The sequence below is a fragment of the Rhinatrema bivittatum genome, chromosome 19 (genome assembly GCF_901001135.1).
Source record: "Rhinatrema bivittatum chromosome 19, aRhiBiv1.1, whole genome shotgun sequence".
Taxonomy (NCBI): Eukaryota; Metazoa; Chordata; class Amphibia; order Gymnophiona; family Rhinatrematidae; genus Rhinatrema; species Rhinatrema bivittatum.
The window spans coordinates 39432174-39452303 of NC_042633.1; the positions used below are offsets into that span (position 1 = coordinate 39432174).

At 50.1% G+C, this 20130-nt stretch overlaps 1 protein-coding gene across 1 annotated transcript in view; it reads right to left on the bottom strand.

Moving 5' to 3' along the window:
- OLFM2 (olfactomedin 2) overlaps positions 1-11895 on the bottom strand; it is a 53635-nt gene extending 41740 nt beyond the window's left edge. Inside the window, exon 1 of the mRNA XM_029584227.1 lies at positions 11430-11895. Coding sequence (XP_029440087.1) covers positions 11430-11558 — 129 coding nt within the window. The 5' untranslated portion in view covers positions 11559-11895. The remainder of the gene's footprint in view (positions 1-11429) is intronic.
- Positions 11896-20130: the final 8235 nt, after the last annotated feature.

A 20130-nucleotide genomic window follows, 5' to 3' on the forward strand; every position in this document is an offset into this window, starting at 1 on the left:
GACACACATACCCATATACACATACACAGCTACATGCACACACTGACGGAATCACAGGGATGAGATACACACACACACAGTGTCACAGAAATGAGACACAAACGTACAATCACATATACAGAGACACACATACTCACGTGCACAAGAACACGCTCAAAGTCACAGACACACATACCCATATACACATACACAGCTACATGCACACACTGACGGAATCACAGGGATGAGATACACACACACACAGTGTCACAGAAATGAGACACAAACATACAATCACATATACAGAGACACACATACTCACGTGCACAAGAACACGCTCAAAGTCACAGACACACATACCCATATACACATACACAGCTACATGCACACACTGACGGAATCACAGGGATGAGACACACACACACAGTGTGACAGAATTGAGACACAAACGTACAATCACATATACAGAGACACACATACTCACGTGCACAAGAACACGCTCAAAGTCACAGACACACATACCCATATACACATACACAGCTACATGCACACACTGACGGAATCACAGGGATGAGATACACACACACACAGTGTCACAGAAATGAGACACAAACGTACAATCACATATACAGAGACACACATACTCACGTGCACAAGAACACGCTCAAAGTCACAGACACACATACCCATATACACATACACAGCTACATGCACACACTGACGGAATCACAGGGATGAGACACACACACACAGTGTGACAGAATTGAGACACACAGAAACGAGACACATTCACACACACGCACAGAGGCATCAGTGATGTTTACAATTGTAGAAGACGCTTCAGCAGCAAATGTCACATCGTGACCTCCACTCGAACGAACGATGAGGAAATGTCTCTCATAGATAAGAGTCCCCAGGTCTACTTCCCCTCATCTGCCCCTCACTCTGTGACCTGGGACCCCGGGCAACGTTCGGGGTGTGCGGCCGCAGCGGGTGCCCCTCCCATACGCCGGTCTGCAGGCAGGAGACCTCAGGAGCGCCGCGCAGTAGGACGGGGGACTCCGTCTCCTGCACGCAGAGCCAGGCGTTTAGGCTGCAAAGTCCCAAGGAGAAGGTGCAGTGTTGTGGGTGAAATTATTCTAAGCACAAAGGAAGAGCGGGATCTGGGGGCGATCGTATCTGAGGTGGACAAAACAGATGGGATTTTTTTTTTTTTTAAATCAGGATAACCAAAACATTTCCAGTTTTTCCACGTAAAACAGCGTGGCGGGGGACGAGCCCACCCGAAAATTCTTTTGGGGGTCTAACCAGAGACAGCGGACGCTTACTGCCCCCTCCCTCTGTCTGCCGCCGCCCCCCCCCCCCTTTCCCCCCCTCTTCTGCGTAAGCTTTTCCTCGCCGGCGAGAGCCCGGGTGCCCTCAGCCTGCGCGTGACGGCCGGGGGGAGAAGGAGACGGCGCTGCCGTTGGCTCGGAGGGGGGAGCGCGTGCCGCCCTCCGCCGAGGCCCCACCTTGCGAACGCGGGATGGGACCGGGGAGCTTTGCAGAAGAGAAAAACTCGTTTCTCGGGGGCTCGACAGACCCCCCCCCCCCCCCCCCCCGCGAGTCACCGCGGGTCGCAACTCCCTACCTGGGATCAATGCTATCCATCTCCTGCACGGAGCAGGAGGAAGCAGCAGATGTGAAAACAGCACGGCTGAACTTGTGGCCCCAAGAATGAAGGAATAAAATGGTACTTTCAAGGCCCGGAGTCTATTAATAATCGTTCTGCTAAATGAGGCGTTGAAAGAACTCCTCCTCCCCGACCCCCCCCCCCCCCCCCCCCATACACCCCGAGGTCCTAAAACCAAAGTGACACCAGCGTGTGGCGGTGCGGCTCTAAAATGTCACTGCAGAAGTCAGCAAGCAACGAAATCCTCAGGGTGGGAAGGGGGCAGCTGAACGCCACAGAGCAAGAAGAAATGACACATTCCTACATACACGCAAACAAACCAATACACTCATACCCACATTATTACACACACACACACACACACACGCACACACAATGCTCAGACATACATACACATTCACTCTCTCTTATACACACGCTATCACACATACACATTCACTCTCACCCATGCACTCACACACACATTCACTCTGAGATACACACACTCTGTCTCACACACATACACACACTCTATCACACATGCACATTCACTCTCACTCATGCACATTCATTCTCACACATGCAGAGACTCTCTCACATGCACTCACACACACATTCACCCTGAGATACACACACTCTGTCTCACACACATACACACACTCTATCACACATGCACATTCACTCTCACTCATGCACATTCACTCTCACACATGCAGAGACTCTCTCACATACACTCACACACACATTCACCCTGAGATACACACACTGTCTCACACACACATGCACTGACAAACACATACACATTCGCTCTCATACATGTACATTCACTCTCACCCATGCACATTCACTCTCATACATGCACAGACTCTCTCACATGCACTCACACACACATTCACTCTGAGATACACACACTCTGTCTCACACACACATGCACTGACAAACACATGCACATTCACTCTCACATGCACTCGCACACGCATTCACTCTGAGATATACACACTGTCTCACACACACACGCTATCACACATACACATTCACTCTCACACATGCACATTCACTCTCACACATGCACAGACTCTCCCACATGCACTCGCACACGCATTCACTCTGAGATACACACACTCTGTCTCACACACACATGCACTGACAAACATACATTCGCTCTCATACATGCCCATTCACTCTCACCCATGCACTCACACACACACAGACACACATGCACTCACACACACATTCACTCTGAGATACACACACTCTGTCTCTCACACATACACTCACGCTATCACACATGCACATTCACTCACACATGCACATTCACTCTCACACATGCACAGACTCTCTCACATGCACTCGCACACGCATTCACTCTGAGATGCACACACTCTGTCTCACACACACATGCACTGACAAACATACATTCGCTCTCATACATGCATATTCACTCTCACACACACACAGACACACATGCACTCACACACACATTCACTCTGAGATACACACACTCTGTCTCACACACATACACACACGCTATCACACATGCACATTCACTCTCACACATGCATATTCACTCTCACATGCACTCTCACACGTATTCACTCTGAGATACACACACTGTCTCACACACACACACACACGCTATCACACATGCACATTCACTCTCACACATTTATTTATTTATTTAGGGGTTTCTTATATACCGAGGCACGTTTGCAAAACATCACCTCGGTTCACAATGTAACATAACTTAGCAACAGGCTTTACAATAATAACATTAACAGGTAGGGGTTAACAAGGGCAGGAGATGATAATACGAGAAATATATACAAATGTACAAGTTGATTTTAACAATTAGGTTAAATAAAGCAATAAGGATAATTAGCAGGGTTAAGTAATAGATGGAGGGGGAAGAAGGGGAGGAAACCTAGAGTGGGTGGGGGGTAAGGAATAGGCGAGGGTCAGATGGGGTAGGGAGAGAAAATATGCACAGACTCTCTCACCCATAGTCTCTCACATGCACTCACACACACATTCACTCTGAGATACACACACTCTGTCTCACACACACACACACACGTACTTACAAACACATGCACATTCTCTCTTGCACACACTGCCCCAGCGCAGGGCAAGTCGAGACACAGGCAGCATCTTGCAAGCTTCACACACATATAAACAAACACACACACACTGCTCCGCCAGAAGACAAGAACAGTATGGGCAGTGGCAGTGCAAGCTACATACACAGACACAGACACACACACTGCCCCAGCACAGGACAGGTGCATCACAGGCAAATTACGGCTTGAACATATGGTACTGCTGCTTTTTCCACGGACCTCCCATCACCCGCTCTGCAGAGAGATGGACGGAGCCTTTCCCAAGCGTGACTCAGCAGCGGTGCTGAGAGCAAGCGCCGAGAAGTGACCTAGAGGAGAGGAGAGATGCAGGGGAGGGAGGATGGGAAGGGACTGGACAGAGACAGGCGTGACATCAGGAAATATTTCTTCATGGAACGGGGGTTCACGGAGGGAAGGTGGTGGTGAGGTTAAACACCAGCGGAGTTCGAGGGAGCCTGAAAAAGCAGGGAACAGGAAACTGAGGGGAGAAAAACCCCTGGGAACGAGCCGGGAGGTGTGGTGCCGTGCCAGGAATGAAACTGGGCAGAGACAGGCCCGAGTCTCCCAGTCCCGCCCCGCCATCGCCTCCTCGGTCTCTAATGCACTTTTTGCCAGTGTAAAGGTCCAGATGCTCCCCGCATCTGGTTATTTCCAGCAGGCGGTTTTGATTGTGAATGAATCATTCCCTTTGCCCTTAAAGCCCCATTGCATTTTCAACGCCTGAGCGGGGTGGGGGGGTGAACGTGCTTCTTAGACGGTGCCCGGTGGGAGCGTGATCAGCCCTGACCCCTCTTCCAGTTCCTCCCACGTCTCCCAGCATCCCCCCCACTCTCTTGTCGGCATTACAGGTTTGTCCCAGGGTCCCACGGGCGCTGAGGGTTTTCCATGCCCGCAGCAAAGATATCTTTCCATCCCCCTTTCCCCCCCCCCCATTGCCCGCGAGAAGATATGTCCAGATCTGAAAACAGCACCCCAGTGATCTGTCACCACCGACCTCCGCAGAGGCGTCATTGCCCCCTTTATCTTATTCACCCTCGCATGCCCTCCGGCTCTGACCACCTCCTGGTCACTACCTTGTTGGACGCAGCCATCCTCCTGCCCCGTGGGCATCCGTACTTCACCACCGCCCCCCCCACCCCCAGCCACCGGCTACCACGCCACATTTCCGTATTCCCAAATGCACAGCCCTCTGCACTTTTCAGGGTTTAAACGGAAGCTGCCGAGCGCCTGACCGCCTCCCTAGAGTTTCGCGGAGCACTCCTTGACCCGTTTGCTCCTTCAGGGATGTCCACTCACGCTACAGATCTCAGCGTCGTCTTCAAAATGAGAAACTTTTTCCTTCCGACCAAAATGGCGAGACGGACAGTGAAATGCTAAGAGAGATCAGGGAAGCTAACCAAACTGGTAGTGCAGTAATAAGGGGAGACTTCAGTTACCCCAATATTGACTGGGTAAATGTATCATCGGGACACGCTAGAGACATAAAGTTCCTGGATGGAATAAAGGACGGCTTCGTGGTCCAGGAATCAAGAAGGGGAGCCATTTTAGACCTAATTCTTAGTGCAACAGAGGATTTGGTATGAGAGGTAACTGTGGATGGGGCTGCTTGGCAACCGTGATCATAACAATCACATCTGACTTAATGACTGGAGGACATTACATAAATCTACAGCTCTGGCATTCAACTTACAAGCGGGAGATATTGATAAAAAAAATAAAAGATTTAGAAAAAAAACCCTGAAAGGTGCAGCTACAAAAGGTTAAGAGTTTACATCAGGCATGAACATTGTTTAAAAATACCACCCTAGAGGCGCAGTCCATACGTATTCCGCACATTAAGAAAGGTGGAAGGAAGGCAAAACGATTACCGGCATGGTTAAAAGGGGAGACGAGAGAGGCTATTTTAGCTAAAAAAAATTATTTCAAAAATTGGAAGAAGGATCCATCTGAAGAAAATAGGATAAAACATAAGCATTGTCAAGTTAAGTGTAAAACATTGATAAAACAGGCGAAGAGAGAATTTGAAATGAAGTTGGCCGTAGAGGCAAAAACTCACAGTAAAAACTTTATAAAATATATATTAAAATCAGGAAGCATGTGAGGGAGTCAGTTGGACTTCCCTGAGTGCCCTTTAACCCTCAATCATCTGATTGAGGGTTAAAGGGCACTTAAGGAAGACTGAATGAATTCCTTGCTTCGGTGTTTACTGAAGAGAATTCCTTGCTTCGGTGTTTACTGAAGAGGATGTTAGGGAGATAACTGAAGCAGAAACTATATTCAGAGAACTGAAACAAATCACAATGAAGCTAGAAGATGTAATAAGGTAGACTGACAAATTAAAGAGTAGTAAATCGCCTGGACCTGACGGTATACACCCCAGACTTTTAAAAAGAACTGAAAAATTTGTAATGTATCATTAAAATTGTCCATTGTACTCAGAGATTGAAGGGTGACCAATGTAACCCCAGTCATTAAAATGGGCTCCAGGGGTGATCCAGGAAAGTATAATCCAGTGAGCCTGACTTCAGTGCTGGGAAATCATGGAAACTGTTAAAAAGAATACAATCACAAAACATTTAGACAGACATGGTTTGATGGGACACAGCCAGCATGGATTTACCCAAGGGAAGTCTTGCCTCACAAATTTCCTACATTTTGTTTGAAGGGGTGAATAAACATGTCGACAAGGGAGAACCGGTAGATGGATTTTCAGAAGGCGTTTGACAAAGGCTTCTAAGAAAACTAAAAAGTCATGGGATAGGTGGTGATGACCTTTCATGGATTACAAACTGGTTAAAAGACAGGAAACAGAGAGTAGGATTAAATGGTCAATTTTCTCAGTGGAAAAGGGTAAACAGTGGAGTGCCTCAGGGATCTGTACTTGGACCGGTGCTTTTCAATATATTTATAAATGATCTGGAAAGGAATACGATGAGTGAGGTAATCAAATTTGCGGATGACACAAAATTGTTCAGAGTAGTTAAATCACAAGCAGATTGTGATAAATTGCAGGACCTTGTGAGACTGGAAGATTGGGCATCCAAATGGCAGATGAAATTTAATGTGGACAAGTGCAAGGTGATGCATATAGGGAAAAATAACCCATGCTATAATTACACAATGTTGGGTTCCATATTAGGTGCTACAACCCAAGAAAGAGATCTAGGCGTCATAGTGGATAACACATTGAAATCGTCGGTTCAGTGTGCTGCGGCAGTCAAAAAAGCAAACAGAACGTTGGGAATTCTTGGAAAAGGAATGGTGAATAAAACGGAAAATGTCATAATGCCTCTGTATCTCTCCATGGTGAGACCGCACCTTGAATACTGTGTACAATTCTGGTCGCCGCATCTCAAAAAAGATATAATTGCGATGGAGAAGGTACAGAGAAGGGCAACAAAATGATAAAGGGAATGGAACAGCTTCCCTATGAGGAAAGACTAAAGAGGTTAGGGCTGTTCAGCCTGGAGAAGAGACGGCTGAGGGGGGGATATGATAGAGGTCTTTAAGATCATGAGAGGTCTTGAACGAGTAGATGTGACTTGGTTATTTACTCTTTCGAATAATAGAAGGACTAGAGGGCACTCCATGAAGTTAGCAAGTAGCACATTTAAGACTAATCGGAGAAAGTTCTTTTTCACTCAACGCACAATAAAGCTCTGGAATTTGTGGCCAGAGGATGTGGTTAATGCAGTTAGTGTAGCTGGGTTCAAAAAAGGTTTGGATAAGTTCTTGGAGGAGAAGTCCATTAACTGCCATTAGCAATGGTTACATGGAATAGACTTAGTTTTTGGGTACTTGCCAGGTTCTTATGGCCTGGATTGGCCACTGTTGGAAACGGGATGCTGGGCTTGATGGACCCTTGATCTGACCCAGTATGGCATTTTCTTATGTTCTTAACTGCTATTAATCAAATTTACTTAGGGAATAGCCACTGCTATTAATTGCATCAGTAGCATGGGTTCTTCTTAGTGTTTGGGTAATTGCCAGGTTCTTGTGGCCTGGGTTTGGCCTCTGTTGGAAACAGGATGCTGGGCTTGATGGACCCTTGGTCTGACCCAGCATGGCAATTTCTTATGTTCTTAATAGTGGAGTGCCTCAGGACGGTGCTTTTTAATATATTTATAAATGATCTGGAAAAGAATATGATGAGTGAGGTGATCAAATATGTGGATGACACAAAATGATTCTGAGTAGTTAAATCACAAGCGGATTGTGATAAATTGCAGGAGGACCTTGCGAGACTGGAAGATTGAGCATCCAAATGACAGATGAAATTTAATGTGGAGAAGTGCAAGGTGATGCATGTAGTTACATAATGTTAGGTTTCATATTAGGAGGAGTTTCCACCCAGGAAAAAGACCTGGGCATCATCATGGACAATACCTTGAAATCCTCAGTTCAGGGTGCGGCGGTGGTCAAAAAAGCAAACAGAAAAATTAGGAAGGGAATGGTGAATGAAACAAAGAATGTAATAATACTTCTGCATTGTTCCTTGGTGAGACCACACCTTGAATACTCTGTGCAATTCTGGTCGCCCAATCTCAAAAAAGATATAATTGCGATGGAGAAGGTACAGAGAAGGGCAACCAAAATGATAAAGGGGATGGAACAACTCCCCTATGAGGAAAGACTAAAGAGGTTAGGGCTGTTCAGCTTGGAGAAGAGATGGCTGAGGGGGGATATGATAGAGGTGTTTAAAATCATGAGAGGTCTAGAACGGGTAGATGTGAATCGGTTATTTACTCTTTTAGATAACAGAATGACCAAGGGGCATTCCATGAAGTTAGCAAGTATCACAGTTAAAACAAATCGGAGAAAATTATTTTTCACTCAATGCACAATTAAGCTCTGGAACTCATTGCCGGAGGATGTGGTTAAGACAGCACAGATGGATTTAAAAAAGGATAAGTTCCTGGAGGAAAAAGTCCATTAACCATTATTAAGGTGGAGCTGCAGGAATCCACAGCTTATTCTCGGGATAAGCAGCCCAGGATCTCTCTGTACCTCCTTTGGGATCCTGCCGGGTACCTGTGAGCTGGATTGGCCACGGTCGGAAACAGGATGCCGGGCTTTGGTGGACCCTCGCTCTGACCCAGCATGGCAACTGTTATGCCTTTATATAACCCCTCTTTTAATATCACTCACGGAAAGTACTTTCATCGATTTATTCTGCCAGTTAGCGTCACATCCCCTGGTCTTATTAAACATTTCCTGCTCACCCTCCCTTGCCTGCGTAGCCTCTCATCCTGTTCCTTATCATTTTTTCTCGCCCTGCTCTGCGCCTTTCCCGGCTCCTCTATGACGCCCCTGTTTTTTTGAGATGGGGGCGGCCAGAACTTGCACACAGTACTCAAGGTGCGGTTGCACCGCGGATCCTGCGGCGCGCAGGGGAGCAGCTCGGTAAAGCGCGAGGTTGCAGCGCGCCGGCCTCTCCCCGCAAAAAAATCGGCATCAGCTTCAGGTATTTCACTCAGAACCTCACCCCACCTGCCTTCCCCTGCCTAGATCCTGCCGATACCGGGGAAAGGCTGGGAATCGCAGCTCGAAGTAATGGCTCTCTAAATTATGACACTCGTGACAGTCCTGCTCAGCCGCTCCCTCTCACCCATACATGCCAAGTAAACCAGGGCACTGCTGTGCTGTTTATCATAGTGACTGTAAGCAGTGGATAAATACAGCATGGACAGCTGAAGAGAGACCTCAGGAAGGAGACAGTAATAGCCTGAGACACCCAATGTCTGAATACAGCACAGAGGGATGAGACAGAAGCAGACTGAGACACCCAGAGCCTGAATACAGCACAGACAGGTGGAGAGAGACTTCAGAGGGAGGAGACAGAAGCAGCCTGAGACACCCAGAGCCTGAATACAGCACAGAGGGAGGAGACAGAAGCAGCCTGAGACAGCCAGAGCCTGAATACAGCACAGACAGGTGGAGAGAGACTTCAGAGGGAGGAGACAGAAGCAGCCTGAGACACCCAGAGCCTGAACACAGCACAGAGGGAGGAGACAGAAGCAGCCTGAGACAGCCAGAGCCTGAATACAGCACAGACAGGTGGAGAGAGACCTCAGAGGAAGAAGCAGCCTGAGACACCCAACGTCTGAATACAGCACAGACAGGTGGAGAGAGACTTCAGAGGGAGAAGCAGCCTGAGACACCCAACGTCTGAATACAGTGCAGACAGGTGGAGAGAGACTTCAGAGGGAGGAGAGAGAAACAGCCTGAGACACCCAACGTCTGAATACAGCACAGACAACTGGAGGGGGATCTTGGAGGGAGGAGAAAGCAGCACGCTGAGACACCCAGAGTCTGAATACAGCACAGACAGGTAGAGAGAGACCTCAGAGGGGCACATTTGTCTCCCAATGAACCTGGGCAGCAGCGCTCAAACCTCAAGGGAGTGCTCCTTTTCTTTACCCCAGGATGGGTTTCAGGGTGGGTATCACAGCCAGTCCAAGTCACTTAACCTCCCTCTGCTCAAAGTCGCAGGCTAAGCTCTCTGGGGCAGGGACCTTGAACGGAGCCCTGCACCCCCTGATGACCGCAGCAGAAATTATTCTTAAATACCTATTTTTGAGGGGGTGGGGGGAGGTTATAGTTCAATGTCCCATTTTGTAAAAACGCCACCGCCCACCCTCTCTGTCACCCTCCGTCAGCGCGATGCGGGGCAGGGCGGCGGCGGCGCCGAATTTCACGCCCCCCACCCATTCCGTGGTCCCAGCAAGACTTGTGCGCTCCCTCGCCGTGACCCCCGTGACACGGCTTCCGGTCTCGCTAAAGGAATCAATTCCCCCTTGAAATTATATTTAGGGCAAACAAAAAACCCCCCCCAAACAAACCAACCCCGAATGCACAGGGGGGATAATTGTCGTCCCCCCCCCCCCCCCCCCCCCCCAGCTCTACAGGCAGCCTCCAGAAGGGACCACCGAGGTCCTGTAAAGAGGTGGCTAAAGGTGGCCGAGGGTCAGCTCTGCAGGGCTTCCCTATGCAAGTGGAGGCAGTTTCTTCCCCCCCCCCCCCACCCCCACCCCAGGTAAAGCAAGATCGGGGGGGGGAGATGAAATGGATGAAGTTTCCTTTTGCAATTTTCTCCATTTGAAGACCCCAAGTGCCCATTAGTTAAGGGATCTCAGCCCCTTGGCAGAGGCCGGAGAGGAGCCGACCAGGTCATCGCCCCGGGTAGTCCTCCCCCCCCTCCTGTTTTTCTGCCGGGGCGCAGGGGTGGGGCCAAAGGGAGAGAGAGAACTCCCAACTTAAAAGGAAGCCCCGAAATTGTGAAAAGGGGGGGGGGGGGGGGAGGAGGAGGAGCAGGGCTGTAGAGAAGGCTCCTTTATTCTGATCTCGTTCTCCCTCCAGTCTCCTCCCAGCCTCCTTCCGTCTCCCCAGCCCTTTCCCGGCTCTCCCCCCCCCCCCCCAAAAAAAATGCAGAAAGGCCAGGCCACCCCCCCCCCCCCCCGGACCCCGGGTCTTCCCCTAATTAAAGTTCAGCAAACGAAACGAGGGAGGGGGGAGGAGAGGCGCGGCGAGGAGGCTCCTGCGGGGACCCTGCCAGGTTCCGCGCGGGGCCGATGGCCGCGCCCCCCCCCCCCCCCCCCCGTGACAGAAAGGGCAGGGGACGGGGACAGCGGGGGAGGGGAGGGGGGTTAGAAATAAAATGCCTGGGGAGCAGCCGGACTCACGATTTTTTCGGAGGTGCCAGTCTTGGTTCCGTTCAGCCCCACCAGGGAGGGCAGGGTCTGGGACATCCAGTTGGTCACCATGGCCATCGTACTCAGCACGGCCCCGATCTTCAACAGCGGCACCGTCATGTCGCCCCCTGCCTCATCCCCTTCCTCAGGGGGACGGCACCACTCCCCCCCCCCCTCCCCTCCCCTCCCCTCGCTCTGGATCGCTGAGAATCGGACCCTCCGGGGGCTAGGAGGGAGAGGAGGGGGTCCCAGCCTTCCACACACTCACGTGGAGATGGGGGGCCGGTGTGGGGGGAAAAGGGGGAATCCTAGCCCTCCGCTTCTCGGGTCACTCCCTGCCCTCTTCCATTCTGCCCTCCATCTGGGGGTGGGGTGGGGAGGGGGAAGGATGAGATTCCCAGCAGTAACTCTCCTGTCCTGGTCAGCTGCCTGCCTTGGACTGACGGCGAGAAACCGATTCCTCCCCCTTTCACCCTCTCCCTCTCCCCACCTCTCTCTCTCTGTCTCTCCCTCCCTCCCTCCCTCTATTCCTTTCTTTCTTACTGCTTATTCCCCCTTCCCTTCCTCTCGCTGCCTCTTTCTCCCTCCTCCCCCTTGCTCTTTCCCTTCTGTCCCTGGTAGTATAAAAACCACACAGCAATATTCACACACACACAAAAAAAAAATCTTCTCCGGCTCTCTCTCTGCTCCATCATTTGCAGCCTGGGCTGACGTCAGCCCCGCTGCTGAACAGAAGCCCAGCGCCAAGTCAGTGGGAGGAAGGCTACGGACGAACCCACAGCTGGAAGCCCCGGCCAGGTGCAGCGAGGTCCCTGGCCGGGGGTCTCATCAACTGCATGGAGCTTCTAAGCACCCCCCCCCCCCCGTCCCCCTCAGGGGATTTCTCAGCATAGGACGGTGTTTGGGGGGCAGGGGGGGCCACCGAGGATCTGGCAGAAGAGCTCAGGGCGGGAGGGGTAAGGGTGTGAGCCCCCCCTCAGGGGATTTCTCAGCATAGGACGGTGTTTGGGGGGCAGGGGGGGCCACCGAGGATCTGGCAGAAGAGCTCAGGGCGGGAGGGGTAAGGGTGTGAGCCCCCATAGGGGATTTCTCAGTATAGGACGGTGTTTGGGGGCAGGGGGACACCGAGGATCTGGCAGAAGAGCTCAGGGCGGGAGGGGTAAGGGTGTGAGCCCCCATAGGGGATTTCTCAGCATAGGACGGTGTTTGGGGGCAGGGGGACACCGAGGATCTGGCAGAAGAGCTCAGGGCGGGAGGGGTAAGGGTGTGAGCCCCCCCTCAGGGGATTTCTCAGTATAGGACGGTGTTTGGGGGGCAGGGGGACACCGAGGATCTGGCAGAAGAGCTCAGGGCGGGAGGGGTAAGGGTGTGAGGCCCTCCCCCCACTCTAATACACAGTTTTAGTACTAAATGCCTCCCTCCTCAGGAGCACCCGAGTCCAAGCAGAAATGAAAGTGTAAAAACTGATGTTCCCCGTGGGAGAGAGTCCCAGCGTATAAAACCCGTCTATAAATATCCCCGTCCTGTGCGTGGGCTGCCATGCAACCAGCGGGGACCAAAAGCCATTTACCAACGCCAGGAAAGCATTTTAAATGAACTTCCCGGGAAGAGCCCCTGTTGAGTTTTTCTTTATTCCCTGTCACTCTCAGAATTTTCCCTCCTGTTTTAATGCTTTCCTTGTGTTTAAAAGTCCTTAAGCACCGCTCTGGGATCAGGCAAGAGTGATGGTCCTGGACCAATCTCAGGCAAACCCTATTTCCCCTTTCCCCCTCGTGTGGCTTTTCCACTCTCCCCCATCCCCAGGATATTGCAAAGCTTTTCTGACTGGTCTCAGTCCAACCTGAGATGGGCCTAACACCGCTGGGAGTTTTGTCTGCCACCTCTTGAGTCAGAAGGTGACCCATTGGGATGACAAAGACGGGGACGATGTCTGACTGTCAGACAAGCGGGGAAAGGATGATCCACACCCGAGTTCGTCATATGAAATAGAATAGCGGGTTATTCTAGCACAGGCATTGATAAGTGCTTATCGCACGGCATCTGTGCTGTAGAATAGAATAGCGGGTTATTCTAGCACAGGCATGGATCAGCACTTTTCTCATAGCATCTGTGCTGTGGAATAGAATAGCGGGTTATTCCAGCACAGGCATGGATCAGCACTTTTCTCATAGCATCTGTGCTGTAGAATAGAATAGCGGGTTATTCCAGCACAGGCATGGATCAGCACTTTTCTCATAGCATCTGTGCTGTAGAATAGAATAGCGGGTTATTCTAGCACAGACATTGATAAGTGCTTATCGCATGGCATCTGTGCTGTTGAATAGAATAGCGAGTTATTCTAGCACAGGCATGGTTCAGCACTTTTCTCAAAGCATCTGTGCTGTAGAATAGAATAGTGGGTTATTTTAACACAGGCACTGATAACTGCTTATCTTATGGCATCTGTGAATAGAATAGAGGATTATTCTGTCACGGGCACTAATCAGCGCATTTCTCATGGCAAATGTTCTGTAGAACAGAATAAGGGATTATTCTATCACAGGCACCAATCAGCACGTTTCTCATGGTGCCTGTGCTTTAGAATAGAATAAGGGATTATTCTATCACAGGCACCAATCAGCACGTTTCTCATGGTGCCTGTGCTTTAGAATAGAATAGTGGATTATATCACAGGCACCAATCAGCACGTTTCTCATGGTGCCTGTGCTTTAGAATAGAATAGTGGATTATATCACAGGCACCAATCAGCACGTTTCTCATGGTGCCTGTGCTGTAGAATAGAATAAGGGATTATTCTATCAGGTACCAATCAGCACGTTTCTCATGGTGCCTGTGCTGTAGAATAGAATAAGGGATTATTCTATCAGGTACCAATCAGCACGTTTCTCATGGTGCCTGAGCTGTAGAATAGAATAGTGGATTATATCACAGGCACCAATCAGCGCCTTTCTCATGGTGCCTGTGCTGTAGAATAGAATAGTGGATTATTCTATCACAGGCACCAATCAGTGCCTTTCTCACGGTTCTCAAACATTCTCTGCAGAGTTCGGTATTTTCATGGTGCCTCCGTGTCTGACAGCTCTCTCTCTCTCTCTCTTTCATTTTGTCTCAAGAGAGAGAAGGCAACTTTCCAAGGGCCCCTGCATCTCCAGCTTCCCAGCTGCCGGGGAGAGTAAAATCGGCAAACTTCACTATTCAAACTTCCCCTGAGCGAAGGGCAGTGGGCGAAATGAGGGGAGAGCAAAGGCCTTGTCAGAGTCCTGCCTTTCAGGTGCATTCCTCCCCCCCTCCCCCCAGGGAATGCCAGGGAAAGGATGGATATTACTGGGGTGAGAGGAAGGCATCGCTGCTGTGGTGTTTGCTTCAGCACAGCAGCAGGGAATCCAGAAAGGAGAGAATAATCCTCCTGTAGCCCCCAGGTTTCCCACTGCAGCCTCCTGCATGCATGGGTACCAGAGCTCTCAGCCCTTGGATTGCACAGCAGGGCTAAAGCCCCATGCCCAACCCCCGCATTGCAGGAGAGAGGGTGGCAGGAAAGGAACGGGGCCCACGGTTCCCTGATGAGAGCCGGATGGGAAGCGCAGGGGGGGCTGGGAGGTTTGCAGGGGACCGTGGGCCTCAGATTCCTGCAGCGGTTACCCCCTACGAGCAGTGCGTGACACACACACCCCTCCCCTATCCGTTTTATTTCTAAATTATTGAGTGCTTAAAGAAAACCCTGTTTAATATCTTTATGCCGCTGCTCCTGAATTAAATTTCCAGTCGGATGGCAGCTCTCCAGTTAGGATCAATTAATTACACAGCGCTTTTAATGAAGCCGAGCCAGCTCCCGTCTCCCTCCTCGAGTGGGGATTAAACTCCGGAGGTGGCGTTGCCCCGACGGGTCGTCATCGGCTCGCCCGCGCGCGCGCGCTGCCAGATCGTTTGATTAAAAACAGAAACGCAGCCCCCAACCTCCAAAAATAATAAAATAGATACAAGATCTATTAATGCTTAAGTGTGAAAGGGCACCAGGCAGGACTGGAATTAATAATTTCTCAGCCGAGCAGCGAGGAAGGGCATTAATTCTCTGCAATTATAGCGCCGGGGCTCGGCTATTCTCGCAGCCTGCGTGCCGGTTCGAAAGAGAATATTCTAGAAAGGAAGGCTGGTGGGGGTGCACCTGAATGTTTTATAATGATTGGGGTTTTCTGCGATTCAGCAGGAATATAGTAAATAAATTACTCTCCCGGTCTCCTGTCTACCCCCACCCTCTATCCCAGGGTCTCTGTCGACCTGGAAAGTTCTGGGAGAATTGATCATGTTGGCGGCAAGGCAGCCATGAGATCAGGAAGTGACATTGATGACTCATTAATGGAGAGACTGCAGGAAGTGACATCATAAAGGCCCTCGGTAAAGGGGGGGGGGGGGGGAAACTACCCCTGCCCCGAAGTCAGCAGAAGTGATGGGGCAGCAGCAGGAAGTGATATCAGTAGTGGGGGGACAGCAGGAAGTGACATCACAGAGGCTCTGAAGGGAAACTACCGGTAAATCCCTCTCCCCCCTCAAAGTTGGCAGCAGAGATTGATTAGTATTAGTTGATGGGCTACAGCAGGAAGTGACATCAGTGACTCATTATTGGGAGACAGCAGGAAATGACATCACAGAGGCCCTTAGAAGAAATAGCCTCCCTAAAGTCAGCAGCAGTGACCGAAGGGTCCCTGCAGGGCTAATGCAGGGTCATTATGTTCCCTAGGTGAACCTTCATCCTTGCACTCTACCCCACACCCCATTAGCTTTCAAATCCATAGGCCCACCCCCTCCCCAAGATTTTGATAATTAAACTCAACAATCAAGATGGCCGCCACGACCAGCCCATATATGAAACAAAATTGAATATTTAAAAGTTTGGGGAGCAATTATGAAAAAGCCCTTTTAGCCGCGTAAACGAATTTACAGATTGTTCGCGCGACGTCCAGTTATCTGTTTTACAGGATTGTTCTGGGAGGGCTGGTCGTGGCGGCCATCTTGATTGTTGAGTTTAATTATCAAAATCTCGGGGAGGGGGTGGGCCTATGGGTTTGAAAGCTAATGGGGTGTGGGGTAGAGTGCAAGGCTGAAGGTTCACCTATGGAACATATATATATCTATATATATATATGAAACCAAATCAATTACATTTCAGAAACCAGATCACAGTGTCTGAGGAATCTGTCATCTGTGATTTTGGGTGATAGACTGCAAAAAAAAAAAAAAAAATCCAAGAACTACATACATTTAGAAATGAAAAGAAATCCATGCTGGCTGGCCGGGCTGAGCTGGGATGTCTCCCGTTACTACTCGCCGTGCCAATGAAAAAGAATATTCAGATTCTTGCGTCATCTCGGTATCAGTGACGCGCACTCCCTCCACTACCAGGCATGCTGTGACGTGGCACAAAAGCCCTGGAACAACAACAACAAAAAAAAAAATCGCTCAGAACCTAACCCAGCAAACCTTTAACTGTCATTGCCTCAGGTTCCCCTTTAGATTGTAAGCTCTTTTGAGAAGAGGCCTATAAATCCAGAATGTATTATTAGCAATGCACCTCCCATTGGGGAAAAACAGAACGAGCTGGAGTGCGCAGACACAACACATTAGCAGAATACCTCATGTTGGTCACGCACAGAGAGCACAAAGCAACCCTCACCAAATGCAGAATAAGTGATCGCGAGTTATAAATAGAAATATACAGCCAGGAACGGCCTTCCACCCCAGCCTCCCCGCAGAGCAGGAGGAAAGGGGGAAGCAAGAGGGGGAGAGGCTGGATTAGGGAGCAGAGCGGCTCTTCCTTGCTCTGCTCCCTGCTCTAGGCTAAGCCCCGCCCCTCTGCCTGGAAGGGGGTGGGGCTGAACAGGAAGCAGAGGGCTGTTCTGAGATTTGGGGGACTGGCCAGTAGAATCACTGGGGCGGATCCGTTTACTGGGGTATAGCAGGAAGTGACATCACAGACACCCAGAGAGCAGTAGCCGCTGAAGCATTAAAGGGCAACAGCAGGAAGTGATGGCGGAGACCTGGAAAGGGACTGCACCTAAAGTTAACAACAATCAGTGAAAGCAGGAAGTGACATCACAAAGACCCTGGGAGGAAACTGCCCTATAAGCAGCAGAGACTGAGCGGTTGATGATGTGATACAGAAGGAAGTGACATCAGTGAACCCTAGTGTATAGCGGAAAATGACTTCCTAGAGACCCTGGGAGCCACTGAAATCCTTAATGGCAATAGCAGGAAGTGATGTCACAGTGACCCTGGGAAACAGGTTCCCTTCCTAAATCCCTGCTCACGGCTCACGATTCTCCTCTCTTTATGGCTGAAAGAAGTCTTCTTCCTTTACTCGTTATGTTTAAGGGCCTGCCTCTTTTTTTCAGGAGTCTGCTTATCTACTGGGGAGAGGGAAAGGTGGTGGTGGGGGCGCCGAGACAGTAGCTTTTAAAAGTTTGTGAATCATCGGGGATTTCACCGGTGCGATCCTGCCCGGGGAACAGTCTGAATGCGCGATGCCCGCCCTCCCGCAGGTTTTCGTTAACTGACAGGAGCTAGGGGGAGGAGATGGGCGCAGAGCTGGGACCTTGCTCAGTCCCTGCTGCACCCTGTCTGACCTGGGAGTCAGGGACGGACCGATAAACCAAGAGGGTAGGCTATCTAAGAAAGCCGTTTAGGCAACAATGTGGATTAGACGCCAAAGATAGTCCAAGTTTGAGCTTTATTTGAATGGAGACATAAATGTTGTACATGTGCCCGACCCAGGCCGAGTTTCACCCTACCTGGGGCTGCCTCAGGGGCTAAAAACAATGAATAAACAATGTAAACAATACAGGACATATGTACAAAATGTATGTCTCCATTCAAATAAAGCTCAAACTTGGACTACCTTTGGCGTCTAATCCACATTGTTGCCTGGGAGTCAGGGACTAAGCCTCACATAGTATTAATGCTCTGCCTCTTCTCTCCCATTGCATTCTGTTCTTCCCTCCCTCAACCTCTTTCTCTCTCTTTCACCTCCTCTGTTCTTCCCTCCCTCTCTCCACGCATCCTCTTTATCTCTCGCTGTCTCTCCCGCCATCTCTCTGTCTCCACCTGCTCTCTCCCCATCTCCCTCTCTCCTGTGTCTGTCCATCTGTCTCTCTCACACACACACACTCACACACACACACTCACACACACACACACCACACAAACACACTCACACACACACACTCACACACACACACACTCACACACACACACACCACACAAACACACTCACACACACACTCACACACACACACACACCACACAAACACACACACACACACTCACACACACACACACACCTCTCATAGAGATAACTCCAGGAGGCAAAATGCAGAGTCTGAATCCCTTCTGCAAAATACAGTTCCTAAGTTTTATTTATTTTGGAGGGTGGAAGAGGAAGATTGCCTTGTTTCTTTATTGTGGTAGGAAATGAGATCCCAGGTGAGGAGCCAGGTCTGGAGTGTGGTTCCAGTGGTTGCAGACAGCGGGTGGGTCAGCGTATATAAAGGGAACGGGAGCTGGGTTGAAGGCTGCGGAGTGGCTGGCAATGTTCTGCCATGAGCTGTGCTGCAGAAGTTCGAGGGAGTGGAGGATGGAGCGAGAGACGGACGTGCACTGGCCAGGAGAGACACACGGGGGGGGGGGTGGCTGCAGATTAGATTATTGCAAAACTCGGGAGGGAAGATATTGGGGGAGGGGAAGAGTTAGCAGTGGTTTAAGTTCGGGATCAGAGGACCAGGGAAGAGAGGATAACAAAACTGTTGACAAAAAGTTGAGAAATGATATCCTGCAGGCAGTCGAGCTTGTACAGCCGGAAGCTGGGAGATATCCTTGGCAGCAAGAATGGTAAGAAATGGACAGACCGGCTGGGGAAAACTGGAATTCATCTGCTGCCATCTATTGGCAATGAACAGGCCTTGTGGCTGCAATTCGGAAAACTTAACATCTCATGGGGGAGTCAACGGAGGGTCTGAGGCTCTGGATTCCAGGAAGTTTTCGGCTTTTACAGAGAGAGAGAGATCAGGGAGGAACCTTGCTCCTGGAAGATGACGACATTCATCTAGTTAGCAATTACCTGCCGGCCTTTCTGGAGCTGGGCGGGGGGAGCAGCACGGGGAGAGACTGCGGAGGTTGGGTGGCTGGCGCCAGACATACACACCGCGGTGCGACAGATGTAAATTCTGGAGGGTTGGGGGTGATTCGAGGCCAAGAAAAGGACCCAGGTCAGTCATGGTGAACTCCAGTCCTCGAGTGCCACAAGCAGGCCAGGTTTTCAGGATATCCACAATGAATATGCATGAGATGCATGCAAATCTTTCTCATGCATATTCATTGTAGATATCCTGAAAACCTGACCTGTTTGTGGCACTCGAGGACTGGAGTTCACCATGACTGACCTGGAGCGTGCTCGCCCAGGCGTTCCAACTTTACCGCGCCATGTCCATCGCCATGTCCATCGCCAGCCCCTCTCTGTGGAGCTCTTTGCCCTACAATCTAAGAATTCAATGCGACACCAAAACCTTCAAAAAAAGAGTTAGAAACTTGGCTATTTACCAGAGCCTTCTCAGACGCACTTAATCATCAACACCAACAGATTCCCAACCAGACAGCACCAAGAAAACAGTGATACCACCTGGTCCACCTATGAAATCTCAACACA